General features: G+C 39.6%; 1 protein-coding gene across 2 annotated transcripts in view; it reads right to left on the reverse strand.

Moving 5' to 3' along the window:
* LOC140228033 (coronin-1B-like) overlaps positions 1 to 16,483 on the reverse strand; it is a 46,933-nt gene continuing 30,450 nt past the window's right edge. The window contains exons 8-9 of one of the 2 annotated variants that reach the window (XM_072308433.1): positions 7,726 to 7,935; positions 1 to 3,397 (exon numbers count right to left, since the gene is read on the reverse strand). In XM_072308433.1, coding sequence (XP_072164534.1) covers positions 3,296 to 3,397; positions 7,726 to 7,935 — 312 coding nt within the window. In that variant the 3' untranslated portion in view covers positions 1 to 3,295. The remainder of the gene's footprint in view (positions 3,398 to 7,725; positions 7,936 to 16,483) is intronic. The other variant, XM_072308434.1, reaches the window with a different exon arrangement.

The raw sequence follows: 16,483 nt of genomic DNA on the forward strand, positions 1-16,483 counted from the left end.
TTTCTTGAAAAGCGGATCATTTTATTCTCAGATACCACAAGTCGTGTATTCCTTCAAGCATAGAAAGGAGATGACACCAGTTGGTGAGTATGATCTTTTAGTTTTCAATATATTTAAAGGTCATTGAAATAAAATTAGAGGATGTACAATTCTCAAGAATGCATTGTCTATGACCTAAATGCAAAATTGACAAAAAAACAAAAACAAAACACTACTATACAAAGATAATTTCTCTTTTGTGACAAACAGACAGTACATACGTGGGGCATAAATATTTCATTAACCTCACTTTATACTTGCCAAGAATTACACAGGTGACCCACGAGATGGATGGACGTAATTCAGTCTACTACGAAAATGTTTCTCTGTATGATTATTGCCACTACGCTTGTCTGGACATACATGTACATGTAATTTTTCGACGGTGGAAATTGAGGTGTACACTGATCAATCTTTCATTTTGTCTGAGTCATTCTCAAATTTTGAGCAAAGTTTCAAAAGAATCCAAATCTACAGAACTGGCTCGCCTTCTTCAAATTCCCATCCGACTACCACCTGCTGTCATGAAAAACAAATCTACAACAGCTAACACCTTCAGAAAAAATGGTGAGTAAATCTTTGCAAAGAGAGTGCAATATAAAAATAATAAATACTCGCATTGAGCGTGTCTGTTCAAACACACCACACTTCATCCATATTTGTTACAAATCCACTAAAATTTTTTTTTGCAATGACAATATACACTATTATGTTAATCTTCCCAATTTGAATTTGTAACGCCGTCTAACCCAGATACCCGCCCAGATTATGCGAAGCTTCTTTCTAAATCATTCACATCAGCTCTGCATGTGAGGAGGTATAGTCGGTATTAAAGCCTGTTCTCAAAAACATTGAGCTACGCATTGCTTACTATCTACTGCCTCAAGGAGGCAAACGGGCAGAGGCCACTCAAAACGCTGGAAGCTCAATCGACAAATTCTACCGAATGCAGATGTGTCCATTTATGGGAGCTTCTAAAGAGAATCAACAAACAGAAAGCATCATTAAAGTGAAGTCAGACAGAAAATGAGCAGGATGAACTAACGCATTGTTTTGCATAGGAAGAGAAATGCTGTCACTACATACTTTCACTGCTATCATTAAAAACAAAAAACACCCTCTGCAGACCGCGATCGTCAGCAAATCACTAAATTGCCAATCACGTGCTTAAAAGAATTAATACTTGCACTACGCATGCGCCAGACGCCTATTGAGCTCACCTACAGTATTCTTAAAAACTCTGTTATAAGTGAAAATAGCTATGTCAAGACTTGCTTAAAGCAAACAATATTTCATATTGTAAGGAAGACCGAATGCAGAAATAATGTAGTCCGAGTTCTACAGAAGTGTAACATTATGCCAGACACATCAGCATACATCTGTAAATTTTCAAGAAAAGGTAAAAACAATATATCTTGCTTGAAACACAAAGACTGATTTAAACAGCTGCTACTGATAATAATTGTGTACATCCCCAAAGCCAGGGATCATCTTTATACTCAATTACATACATCAATGTGACAATGGCATGGTTTTTACCTATTTTTAGTGCTTTGGATATTAACATGATTCTAAATCCGTTTACAATATTTTTCTGTGCACAAGGTCAGCTACATCACTAGCTTACGACATCCTTTTGATCGATGCGTGTGGAGACATCTTTCTTTACTACTCGCGTAGCTATAATCTCTACACATGATCACCACTATCATACAACTTCCTCCCTTAGCATTACATTTCCTCTTTGGTACGTTCCAGCTGATGCTGTGAATGCATCACCATGACGACATAACTCATCTGGCCAGCACCTAAACAGCGTCTACATGGACACTGCACTGGTTCCATAACTCAATCTCTGTGTGATCTATTTTTTTGTTTAGTTTGAACCTGAAGAAAAACTCTGTAATCTGCAAGGAGCTTCAGGATTGATGGAGGCAAGTGCAACTAAACAGAAAGAAGAAGAAGACAGAGAGTAAAAAGCAGCCTATTTCGTCCGAGCCAAGCTATGGAGGATTTAAAGCAAACAAACATGTTACAAACAATACAAAAATTTGACTGCATCTGGACTGGTGACGTGCCACAATCTCGTTTAAAGCATCAAGCACAAACTCAAAAACCAAATCCTTCCCATCTCGTTTAAAGTGTGTCTTCTCACTACTGCAGTAAAAGATGAAGGTCCATGATGATACCATAACACGATGAGCCAAAGGCATTTCATTCAATTATAGCAGCAAGGAATTACGAAAAGGGAAATTGTCTCACACTCATTGTCTCCGCATTAACTCTTCATGGACATTTCAGATTGGCTGATGTGCAACAATGAGATTTAACATGTGTCTGGCTCCCTTTGCACTAAAATAAGCCATTGTATAAAGTCTCTGTCTCTGTCATGTTAATTGTCCAAACACAAAAAAGTAAGATACAAACTGGCTAACAAAGAAAATGTCTGCAAGGTGTGGAGTAGTACTCTCGACAAAGTTAAAAAAGGATAATTACGCGTCTTTTTTTTTTTTTGCCATTTTCCTACATTACATCAGTTGACAAGAACAGCAAATTGATTTGATCAATGGTGAATATACAACAGTACCGCAACTCCTCAATGTGCAGAGGGCAGTGGCACAATTCCAACCTGCTTTTTCATGCATGGGACTAAGGCACTACACAACTTCATTACAGGTAAGACACAAGTGGGTAGTTTTACGGACAAACGATACCGAGAAATGATTTTATACCATTTGACATGCAGAAATTTAACATTCCACTGCTAATCCAAGACATCAAATTACTCTCACGTTTATCTATGGAGTAAAATGTTATTAGAGTTTTTGGTGATACTAGTGTCGTCGAAATGATAGTACGATGCATGAAGCGAAAAAGATTTTTTAATGTTAAACATGTCTCAGTATAGGAAAGTCTAACCACAAACTAAAATCTGTGACAATAAATTACTCGCACCTAAACCTTTGCCATCAACCGCTTTTATAGTGTTACACCTGCAGTACACAGTACCCAGGAGTTCTACATTTCGACAAAACTTTCAAATCAGTTTGTAATAATGTACTAAAATTGTTCAACCTGTCCTTGTGTTTCTTCTTTGCTTTCATTTGTGAATAACCAAATATATATATGTACATCCTGTTCCAATACACCAACAAATGATAAAAGAGTAGATATTAGTATACGTTGGAATCTGGGGGATTAAACAGGGTCTCCCAATTACGCATTTACGTGATTCTTTTTTTCTTTGAGGTCTCTCCTAGCGGCTTTCGAGGGCAGCGATGCGTTTCTCCTGCTCGGCGACTGTGGCTTTGAGTTTGGTGATCTCAGCGACGAGCTCTTCGATCTGCTGACTCTGGCCCTGCAGCGAAACGATGGGCGGGTGACAGAAAGCGACAGACGGAGAAAGTGTGAGTGAACGAGACAGACAGACAGACAGACGGACGGACCAAGACAGACAGGCGGGGACGGAGCAACAGAATGGAAAAAACAAATGGGCAGGGAACCAATATGATGTGAGGAAATCCAAAAATGTCAAATTTGGAAGAAAAAAAAAAATGGGGGGGGGGGAGGGATAGGCAAAAGAGCATTGGGCCAAGCGATAGACAGAAGGATGAAAATAGGAAGCCAACGACATCATGTGAGAAAATAAGAACAAATTCATGATGGGGAGGGAGAGGAGGGGCAAGGGGTAGAAAGACAAGTGAAAGAAAGTTTTCATGGATGTAAGGTGAGGAAATGCACAAAATTTGCAACAAGGGTGTAGGGATGAAGGAAAATGAAAATTGGAGGAAAGGAAGAAGATGAAGAGAAACAGAAAATAAAAAAAAGGAGGAAAAGATTGGTTCTCACAGTTGGCGGTGTCGGGAGAGGGAGTAGCGAGAAAGGTGAGGAAAGGTGGGAAATGATAGAAAGAAAAGAGAGAAAGATGTGAAAGCAAAATCAATGTGTGAATTGGATATCACAAGGTGTGAAGTACGTGCACCAGTTCAGGTGAGGGGACAGCATTGGTGGTGACAAGAGGAACATAAGAGGAAAGCATCAGAAAGATCAACAAAATGACAAACATCACAACGAAAGGGGGCATTAGATGTGCCGTACGAATAAACAGAGTGCAGTAAAATCAGATACGCAAAGGGTGTACAGAAAGTGGGATATAAGAAAGAAAAACAGAACAGGCAGGTGATATTCGGACAGATAAAGAAAGGAGAAAAACAAAACAAAAAAAAGTTATTAGCATTTCATACACTACAACTCCTTATTTCGTACGATTCTCGGCATGCACCTGGTCATTCGAATTCGGCAAGATGCAGGAAGAAGAAAAACAACAACAGAATGAAATAAATGACAGAAAGAAAAAAAAAATACAACCAACACATATACAAATTGTAAGAGATTAATGATACCCTTTTCCATCAACATTTCAGACTGATGCATAGACTGGTGTGATGTCAGATCGGATTCAACACTTGAAATGCAACTGTTGTAAGGAGTAATGCATCAAAACTACAGTTGTATTAGTATACAATGTAATAATGTCCCATTGTACCTGTAATTGCTGAATGAAGATAAGGCTCCAATGTGCTTAAACATCAAATGTTATTTATCCACATTTCTATCTTCCCCTTTATACTGGTGCTTTGCCACTGAGTGCCCCCCCCCCCCACACACACACACACTGGGGATTTACTGTTACTGATTGAATATCAATGTGGCCAGTATACATACATGTATTCAGAAAAAAAAAAAAAATCTTTTTGATAATTATGCATTGCCTACAGTGCCAGTACATTGGAGTGAGTCTACAATATTGTACACGTGTAATATGAATACATGAACAATTGCCAATAAACACAGACAAAGTGACATGGTAAAGTTGTCTCACATATTCCGAAGATTATAATCATCTACAGGTACTGTAAAAGTGGAAATTTTCGCAGTGTTGAAATTTTTGCGATTTTGCGCAACCCGAAACTAGTGGGAAAATAAAGGCACGCAAATATTTTTGGTTGCCATATGTTCCAGAAGTTGTCTTGATTCTGCTGAATTAAAAGCATGCGAAACTCTTCTAACCCCGCCAAGTGTGAAAAATTAGTCAGCGAAAATATCTACTTTTACAGTATGCGAAGAATCAAGATTATGACCAAGCATGCCAGCTGAAGAATCCTTGGATGGAATTGACATGTTCTCTGAGTCAAACAAGATCAGATTCACATCAAATCTATTCCAACTCTGATGGTCAAAAAAAGTTCAGACCACATTCACACTCAAACTATAAGAGCGAGTTCAACCTGCATTATGCCATGCTTCTCTAATAGAAGATGGACAATCACTACAGTCCCTTCAGTGAGCCGTAAGCCCCATTTCATACTGCACTTAACATCAGTTTTCCTTCATCAGCCAAGTTAAAGTTATCATAGTTTAACAGCGCATCTGCAACCTGCTGGCTTTAATATGTTGCCATCCTAATTGTAATGTTAAGAACAAAGAAGGGTCTTTCAATGAAATGGTGCTCCAAAGGGCTTTTTGCATTGGCAAATAAGCTGCAGTACAGTCATACTGTGTTTACAATTAGGTGCATTCACACTTCAAAAATTCCTGCAATCTGTGCCCTTTACACTAAAGAAAATGTTTTAAGCTAAGCAGCCCCAAGAGGGTGCTCTCATGGAGGTTATTGCTGGTTGCAAACTGCCCCTAGATTTTGAGTCTGAATGGGGTCTTTAGAGTGGCAGGGAAATTTTACATGCATTACAATACAATGATATTCATGGAAAAATTAGTGATGCAATGTTGATGGGTTGAACTGTGATCTCCATCATTGCAGATGTTTCCAATGAAGTAGCTTTTCTTTCCTTTTCTTAATTTAGAGAACTTTAAAAACAGAGCAAAATTTGCGTTGATTGTAAGACTTGCTAGAGTACAGATAAGTTATGTCGCAGTGTTTTGTAATCTTGTTCCAAACAAAGCATCCTTGCACAAAGTTGTACTTTTTTATTTTCATTCCACTTTCACTTTCAATTCATTTCACTACTTTAGGCAGTGGGCTAGAATCCGAAATGAGCTACTGTTGCATTCACAGATAGATACACACATATTCAGTAATCAGACTAGGTGAGGTTGCTGATGAATGGCTAGGACAACACACTTCGATACTTTATGATTCAAGCTCCACTTTGACATTTAAAAAACCAAAAAAAAACCAAAAAACATTAAAAATTAGTCCTGACTATGCTCGGGCAGGTGTCTATGGGAGGTGCGTGTTAATATCAAAATCAGCCCGTTGTCAACAGGTTGATGTCCTGCACAGAGAATAATGGGATGAATAGGTGCAGTGAAGCATTGATCAGCTGTACATTCATATCAAAATATTCTATATCAATTCATTTGTAGAAACAAAACTGCTTAGGCCTGAGTGTGGCAAAATTTTGTCTTGATGTTAGTCGCCAAAACAATGAGAGTACATATTTTTTTTAATTTATTTTCTTTGTGATGGGAGATTTGATGCAAATTACTAATTTACCAAAGAGAAATATATGTGCTTTACTGGTACGTGTATGTATTTGTAGTAGCAGTCTGCTATATACTCCCAGGTGATGCAGAAGTCACATTTTACGCACATGCTTTCATTGCAAGATTAATCATACATCTACACTGTTTATACAAGAGCCGAAAGAAGCTGTGTGAAGATTACAATGTGAGAGAATGATGGCGATAAAGAGACATGATGATCCACGGGATGATTGCAGGAAAGTCTCTCAGCAGGATGGTTCCGTCGTCATGGCAACCTTCCTCTAACCTCTGATGACGAAAACAAACAACCTGATAAAAATACTTTGTGACTTATAAATGTGATAAGGATAGCGAAGGGTTTTCTTTCCCCTGCAGGTCCTACACGTGTGTATATAAACAAGTAATGAATTTCAGCTTGCAGATAAAAAGGCCCTGCACAGGCAAGAAAAGGTGTAAAGCAATGGCTATGAATAATCAGACAGACGTAGAACACTCCGTGCTCATGCGAAAACAGGACAACCCTATGAAACACACGTGACTGGACTTCCACAACAACGCCTCTGGGTTTTACGGCTTTGGTGCATAAGGCCATCCCAGGGTACAGTACACACAGATCAGACCATGCACACAAACAAAACTCGAAACTCACAAACACGGGATTATCAACACGTGTCGGGGGATGCAGAGAAGTGATCGGAAAACGTCAGTAAAATCCATCGTTAGTGGAAACTGCAAATGAGGATTATATCAGAGAAGATAAGCAACACAGCAAGAAAACGACACAACAGAGGCCCGATTTCATCAAGATGTCTGCAATTGTGGCAAACTGCAATAACTGCAATTACTATAGCATCAGCTGAAATGCTATAGCTTCACTGGTTGTTGCCATAGCAACTGCAATCATTGCACTTTACTCTAGAATTGCTAACCTCTTGATGAAAAGGGCCTCAGAACACAACAGTGCTCCTGAAGGAACGAGCGTGACGAAAGACACGGATGCAGAGACAACAAGCATGCGCGAGATAAAAGTCAGGACGAAAATGGGATGGCTGCACGAATACGCAGACGGTAAAAAAGGGGGACAGGCTTGGGGCGAGGACAAGAAACACGGACAGAGAGAGAGAGAGAAAGCGAGCAAGAAAGAGAGAGTTAGAGAAGAAGGGATACAAAGTGATTTACTGCTTGAAGTTCCTCCAGCGCCTCGATACACGCTTCGTGTTTGCTGACGGTGCTCCGCAGGTTGCGCACATCTCGCAGGATGTCGGCGATGGGGAGGTTGCTGCCGTTGGCGGGCGTGGCTACCGAGCCGGTCTTTGGGAGGGGCTTGCTCTCGGGCACTGGCGCCGGCGTCTTGTTGACCTTGACTACGGGAGGGGTGGGTGCTTTGGGCTGTTTGGACGTACATAGAGGTGCAAGAGAGGATACATTTTGGATGTGTGTGTGTGTGTAGCATTTTGTTACCCACATATTTACGTGGGGGAGCAGCTTATTTTGATACATCTTCACCAAACTTTGTACAGTGTGCAATGATGTATACTGGTCCTGATGACAGTTTGACACATCACTGGCCCTTTGTGCTTGACTACAATATTGTTTGTTGACACGTCTCCATGACTACGTTGCTATATCTGTAATAAACGCAGTATCTGAGTGAAAAGGGGGTACATACATCCTGTGACATTTCAATTCCATGTAAGAATGTCCTCTCAAGAGATAGACAAGAGTGCTCAATGTGCCTTGCTTTCAGAATTCAGACTATTCTTGCAAAGTGATTTCCAATATGATTTGATGTTTGAGACTACCATAGTCTAGCTGTGAAGTGTGCCTGTATCCCGTGTAGGAAAATGAGCTTGCTGCGCACATTCTTTACTATAATCATTTTATGAAAAGGCATTGGCGGTTTAACTTCCTCCAAGTCTGATCTATCCCATGAGATGATTGGGTGGTAAAAAAAAATATTCGGCTCTGCCACACCAGAACACGACATTTGGGGCTTTATGAAAGAATACAAAGTTTGCAAAAGGTACAGTTTAACGTGGGTATAACAGAGGTACAGGGCAAGTACGAAGATCAAATTGGAGTTTATAAACACACAAGATACATGCATATTTTCCAAGACAAACCGTGCCCAGCCTACATTTATATTGACGGAAACATGCTTGGCATGATGGAACAGGTACGTTAAAATGGACTGTCTGCGCACTATGGTCTTCTCCTGCCTGCTTGTGCAACTCCTCAACCGAATAGGGGAGAGAAGTCGTGCATCGGAGATCCATGTGGACACGACAAAGTCGTGCGCAGCCAACAGCAACGACATCCAATCGTGTGAAATGGACAGCACACACATCATAGTTTATTACGGGCATTCCTGTTAATAATGGTGACTCTTAGATCATAGAGAGTCATATCATACAATAAATAAGTGTGTAGAACTCTAAACTTGGCACATGGTGAGAATAGCACAGATTAGTTAGTTAAATGAGGCTATATATTTGAAGGAAAGTCAGTCTGTTTTTTATCTACGTTACAGATACATGTGTATAATGCTGTTTTTCATGCATAGTTCACATACACTTCATAGCTCTAACAGCTCTTTAAAAATTATTAGGTTATTCAGTTGATATGAATATATGTACACACGTTGCTGCTGAATTTCACCAAAAATCTGTACATGGATGTAGAGCTGTTATGAATGTTTATTCGCAAGACAATTGTCAGTGAGTGAATGAATGAAAGAAATAGATTTAAAAAATGACCGGTCATGATTTGATATGAACAGCTTCACAATCACAAATGACCAAGCTTCCCAGATGGACCTCCCGTGATAATCTCCTTTCACAAGTGCACTCGCAGCCGGTCGATCTACTTCTCCGCTATCAGGCAAGGGGGCTATATCCAGCTTTACTAAGGGCCAAGATGTAAAATCTCCTCACAACCCAGAAACAAACAATCACAGTTTTTCCGAACACACATTGACCCAGCAATCTTTACATTCTTCAGTCTTCATTAATTGTCTGTAATAATTATCATAATTTTTTTTTTTAACATCTCATTATCTCATCAGTTTAAAGTGTGGGTACTTTTTGATTTAATATAAACATAAACACTTGCATTATGTTAATATGTTTAGTCATTTTCTCTTTGATTTTGGAAGGACTCTGCAATGACAACAATGAAAACACCGATACACTCATTTACATCAATTTACATTGTTTGATCCACCCCCACCCCCTTTAGGTAAGAAAGCATGTCTATTACATGTCCTGTCATACAGATTGCTTCTGACTTTAAAAGCCCATTCTCTCATTATCAAGTATCACTACTATGAAAATTAAGGTGCAAAAAAAAAAAAAAAAATGAAAAAAGATACCCACGTCAGATAAATCAATAGTCGGCATGGCGACAGGTCACATGTGGAAAAAAAAACCAACAACAAACAAACAAACAAACATTGAGATGAGAGCAATGGCCAGAGTTGCGAATATGTTGAGGCAGTGACCCAACGTATATATGGGTGCCAAAGTGAGGGAGGGAGACCACTCCGAGGTGTCCGTCCTGCCCAGCTTGATGTAACTGTGCTGTTTCCCACATGCACTGCCCGCTCACACACTATTAAAACGACACATGAGATGTCATCTGATCAGACAAACACGCACATACACACAGACTCACACACACAAAACCAGGACTCTACATCTGCAACTTCCTCAACAGCATGGGGACTAATTGGAGAGAGTGATTTCTTCTTTTTTTTTTTCAAGCAAATGATTCAAGAGGAGGTTTACAAGTGACACCTACGCTAGTCAAGGAGGCATTACAACTGCTGGTCATAGCGACCAGCTATTAAACAGATCTTTAAAAGAATATATCCTTAAGTGCCAACAGATCGTTTTCTTGAACTGGCACAGCAACGGAATATCTTCTGAGTTGTGGTTATGTCATGTTATTCCCAAGCATAATAAACTAGGATTTTCAATGTCTCTTTTTTTTTTTTACATTTTTCTTCCGTAAACAAAATACTCTTGACTCTCTGCACTAAACACTGATGCTCCAAAAGACTGATATCAACCAATTAATCATAGCAACACATTGTATCTTGTGTACATTTGAACTGCCCTTGCCCATACAGGCTGGATCTCTTGTTTGAACATGAAAACTATGCTGGGCCCTGCAGCCGCAAGCAGGGACATGAGAGGCGGACTGAGCACATAGCGACAAGTTCCGGACCAATCTCTGCAGACCTGGAACACACTACACATGCAGACAGACAGACAGACAAACAGACAGACAGACAGACAGACAGACAGACAGACAGACAGACTGACAGACAGACAGACAAGACAGTGGACACTTAATGCCAGCAATATACTAGTACATTATACTGTATGTTATGCACTTCGGTGAGAGAGTATGGATGAACACAAGTGTATCGGCTACACACGTTCCGTGATGAGATAATCATGGCAGAAGTGACGGGATGAGACACTAGTCTATCTACGGCTACGTCCAAGACAGGCCAAAATCCGGCTGGCTATAAACACGCAAACATGAGCATGCATGCGAAGAAGAACTGTCGCAGGGACAAAGAGAAAGAAGGGAAGAACATACAGAAATGGGAGGCTTGGTCTCTGCCGCCTCTTTCTTCGACTCCTTCTTTTGCTCCTCCTTCTGCTCCTGCTTTTGTTCCTGCTTCTGCTCCTTAACTTGCTCCACCTTAGGCTTGGGAGGTTCCGGCTTCGGATCTGGCTTGGGTTCGGGTTCGGGTTCGGGAGCTGGTTCTGGGTCAGACTTCTTTTCTTCCGGCTTGTCCTCGGTCTTTTGTGTAATCATTGTTTTGTGTGCGTGGAAGGTTTTTTTTTTCAGTTGTTTTTATTTTCAAAAACAAAATCAAAGGCATTGTGAGGATGAGGTGAGTGCACATCAGAAAGTATACATGTAACAAATATAAACAAAGTAAGCAGAAATCTAGACAAACTGTGCGAGCACAGTATAAAAAGGTAGGAATTAAACATAGAATCAACACTGATTTCACTCACAAAAACAGCCATTAGCAAAAGGCTTCTTTAAAAAATGACTTAACAAAAAAAGACATAAGGCTAAGTGGCTACGGTCAGAGGTAGCAAGCATCATAGATCACTTCTGGTACTAGACTCTCAGCCGTTTGTGAACCTGGTTTGGTTCTTCCTTTACTATGGCCATAGGAATCTCAGCACGTAACAGGCCTATGCCCTACCCAGAGTAACCACCAAAGATATTTTGCCTTCTGCCTCTTGTTTTGTTCCTTTTATCTCCCTCATGAGTGAATTTCCTAACAGACTATGATATGAAAAGAAAGATACAGAGAAAGAGAAGAGTGCAAAAAAAAAAAAAAAAGAGAAAAATGTTCCTAGCTATATGAAAGACTGAATAATGCACAAGAATAAAGAGATCTGATTTTTTAAATGCCACTGCATTTACTACATCTAGCACCAAATCTGTTCACATACAAAAAAAAAAAAATAAAAAAAATAAAACTTTTCTTCCTCTGTAGCAGGCCTACAATACAATGTGTCTGCATTAAGTGTCTCTTGAACTCGAGCATACCGTTGCACCTCGAAACTGAGAGTTGCCTCATTTCAAGAACAATCCCCAATCACTGGGTGAACAAAGCAAGAAGTTACACGGCCATCTGAAGGGCTTGACTTTCACCTGACCTTCATGCTGCATACCTTTGCTCTCTCTCTTTTTAAAATCCAGACTTAAATATAGGCTAATGGTGTACATGTAGTAGCATGAACCATCCAAATTCTTAAACTTGTATTGTATGTTTAACAGCAAATTCAGACTTGATGGTGTGCAATTATACTGCCAGCAGCACAGTTTTGGTAGAAGGCAATCAATTTCGAGAAAAGAAAGACCATCATTTAAAAAAGAAAACTACAAACACTAACTCTAATTAATGACGGAGTATTATGAACACAAATGTGCAAATTCACACATTCATACTTTCTCCTTTCTCACTTCTGCCCTTTTCTAGCTCAGATTATACGATGTAAAACTAGTCAATACGCAGTTTGAGGAATCAAATATGGCCCAGTGTCGTGAGTACAACGACTTGGTACCGGAAATTTCCAAATCTTGAAGGAAGTGGGGGAGCTGAAATACATGCATTTCATATCTGAGATGTACAGCATGTGAATGTACATGCTACAGTATGCTATGAGTCATGGACTTTATTAACCTTCTCATTCTCACAGACTGAGCAAACATGCACAATAGTGATGACCATTTCAAATCTGTGGTCCTGTAAAGGTTAAAAAAAGGTGGATGTATTCCGTGGCCAGTGATACGCCTATTAGTTGCAATGCGTGAATTTGCCTATTTTTGTATTATGCCCATTCAGTAAATCCAATGTGACATGGGCTGCAGGTACTACGAATGTACGTTTGTATGTCCATCAAAAATACGATTTCAGGACTAGGTTTAGGGTTTAGGGTTACGCTTACTTTTAGGGTATTATGAGGTTTTTTTCCATAGTGTTCGGGCTTAGATAATAGTTTAAGGGTTTGGTTTAACAGGGTATGCATCTTGCAGAAAAGCTATGGATCATGACTGGGATACAAAAGTGGATTTCCATTGTACCTCCCCTCATCCTCAAAAAGAAGAAAAAAAAAAAGATCGATTCAGCGGCATAAATACAAGGTGTATTTGTCTTCAAGAGCCATGTTGAAGTAGGCTGCACTCGGTGGCATGTAACAGTCTTGTCTGGTGTAGCCAAAAAACCATTCGGCACAGATAATGTGAAAGATATCAATATTGCCGTGAAACAGGTATGCCAGGTAAACCTGCAATAAACTGTTTGGTAGGCCTTACAGTGCAATTCCTATCCCCACTAACAAGAAAAGAAAAGAAAAAATCAAAGATATTACAGTCATGGGTTAGAATCAACAACATGAGCATACTTTTTTTCTTTCTTTTATCTAAATCATGCCATGGGCAAGGACATCCTAACCCTAACTAGGCCGGGGGAGGGGGGCCTCTGAGGCCCCCCCTCGACGTTCCGCGCGATGTATCGCAATCGCAAAAAGCTATCGCCGCGACGTTTGGTGACTTTTTTTCTTTCGAGTCTCCTGCATCTTTTGACACCAAATTTGCGACGCCTGGGCGCGTGGTTCTGAAGTTACGCCTAAATATGTCCATGTATGTCTGACCAAAAATTGCTCAAAAATGTGAATTCGTGTACAATTTCAATGCAACTGTGCTTACAGGCAAATTTCATAAAAGCATGATTATTTTGGTGTTTTATTGATTAAAATCAATGAATAACACATTTTCTTGTTCGGAGCGATCTTGCGGACAAATTTCATCAAAAAAACAATGAAAAACATAAAGTCGAAAAAAAGGAGAAATACATAAGAAATAAAAAAAAACAATAAAATACTGAAGAATTTTTTCTGATGTCACAATTTTTTTTATTACATTTGCTAAGGACACTAAAAAGAATATTTACACAAAAAATGTGCCTGTTTTGAGCTTTATTTTGTGATTTATACAAAATAGTCTAATGTCATGCATCATTACGCATAATTTAGCATAATTTAGCATAAATTATAATTTTTTTAAAAATTAACTTCAAGGTATTTTAGATTACATCATAGCCAATGTGTGTGCCAATTTTCGTCGCGATCACGTGGTCGACGGCCGAGATCTGAAGGGGGGACCTGGGAGCCTCCCCCCCCACCCACCCACCCACCCCCCCCATAAAAATAATAATTTTGATTTAGAAAAAAATAAATTACATATCAATTAGAGAAGGGATTTGCAATGTTTTGCCTTCATTTATATCTTTTGTTTTGCTTAGCAATAGATGAGCGCCAAGATGATGTGAATTCATTGAGTGAAACAGGAGAGGGAACATATGTGACCCGCTACAACAAAATGATCCTAAAGTCGGGCGAGGTTGATTATTTGAAAATTGCATGATATAATCCCCTAATCTTTCTGCTTTAAATTGATATATAACACATTTTATAAAAATAATCGGCTGCGGAGATATCGATGTTTAAAAGAGAGCATGTCGAGACGTCTGGAAAATCACTGTTTCTTAGAAAAGCGCCCTAAAAGTCTTCCTTTCGACGCAATCGCGACAAGGGACACGCAAGTCAGTTTTCACCTCTGGACAATAGAAGGTAAGCCCTAGCAACCCCCGAAGAGTTCAGTCAAGCACATCAGTGTCGGCGGTCTCCTCACCAACCAATCAGTGACCAGGATGTGAGAAGCGGCTGAGCATAGCGCATCCCGCCCGCACGCACCAGTCGACTGGGCAGTGTGCGAGCTTCATGCTTCGGTTAGCAGCAAGCAGCAAACTGACCAATGAGATCACTCTGGTCGTTGTTAGGGGCGGAACCTATCTGTGGCGCTCAATCCAAATTTTCGAACCAGTTTCTGCTTCGTTGAAACGCCAAAAAACATGGCTCAGAAAAACGCTATTTTTTGGTCTTTCCTTTGATCATTTTGCTTCGAAATTTCGACAGATGATAGAAGACATGTTAGACTCCAATAATACATCAAAATCAGAAAATCGTAAGTTTTGACAAATTTTAATGCTCTGACTTCAAACTCAATTTTCACGGCTTTGACCTTGCGCGACTTTAGGACCTTTTTGTTGTAGCGGGTCACATATAGTCTCTAAATGATGCCCACTGCAGGAGTTCTGCACAGGCTCCCGCCTACTGCATCTTATCGTTGCTGCAGTGGAACCAATACCAGGGCCATAGGGGATTTCTGAATAAACTTTGGAAGGGAGGGAAGTTATGATTAGGATGACTTCTTTACGATGGGAGAGTATGTACATGTACGCGTAGGTGAAGCCAGTTTCGGGCTAAAGTGGGCAAATGCGAGGCAATGACTGGTAGAGGCGTTGCTCTGGGCACACAGGACAGCGACGCTCTCCTGAGTGCCAGCAACTGAACTCTGTTGTTCCTGAGGCCTGGGACTCTGTATCAGTTGTCATTGCTATTTTAGGATGAAGTTTCTGAGAGATTAAAGCAGGGAAAATGTGAAGGAACAAGAGATTTTCTTTTTTGCCAACTCACCCACAAAGTCCAAGCAACCACACTTCTATGATTAAGTTCAGTGTTTTCTTCTTTTCTTCTTCTTTTTTTTTTTAATACAATGCTATTACCCATTGTTGTATATTGTCAGAGGTTAAACAATTCTCTTTCATTTTAGCCTCTTGCTGCTCATAAACAATTGCTTTTTTCCAGCTGCGTTTGTTGATTGTACTATCAAGATGATCCTTAAATTGGCAATACACAAAGGAAGATTAACGTTCCTGTTTTTCTCTCTAGACTATGCAATTATTGTTAATTTCTTTTTGATTTAGTGATAAAAGCTAAAAAGTTCAACCACTTCCATGTAATCTTCCTCTAGTGTAAGATACAGACAAGCAGCGAAAATTCAGGTGCCAATTTGAGATGATGATTTCTGTAAAAATATAATCTTTCTTCAGGGTAAGACATGTAAAATTCAGAGGTGCCAATTTGATGATGAAAAGATGATTTCTGTAAAATACAATCTTTCGCCAATGTAAGACAACTGAAATTCAGAGATGACAATTTGATGATGAAAACATGATTTCTGTAAAATATAATCTTTCTCCAATGTAAGACGTGAAATTCAGAGATGCCAATTTGATGATGAAAAGATGATTTCTGTAAAATAAAATCCTTCTCCAATGTAAGACAAGTGAAATTCAGAGATGCCAATTTGATGATGAAAAGATGGTGATTTCTGTAAAATATAATCTTTCTGCTGGACCACTTTAAGTCATGTAAAAGTCATAGGTGCCAATTTGATGACAAAAATATGAAAATATTGGACCCACAGTCTTCATTGGCTATTAGCGAAGCATTTGGATCTTCATCTTTTGCTGGCATTCAAGAGATGAGATGGGACA

Source organism: Diadema setosum, chromosome 4 (genome assembly GCF_964275005.1).
Source record: "Diadema setosum chromosome 4, eeDiaSeto1, whole genome shotgun sequence".
Lineage (NCBI taxonomy): Eukaryota > Metazoa > Echinodermata > Echinoidea > Diadematoida > Diadematidae > Diadema > Diadema setosum.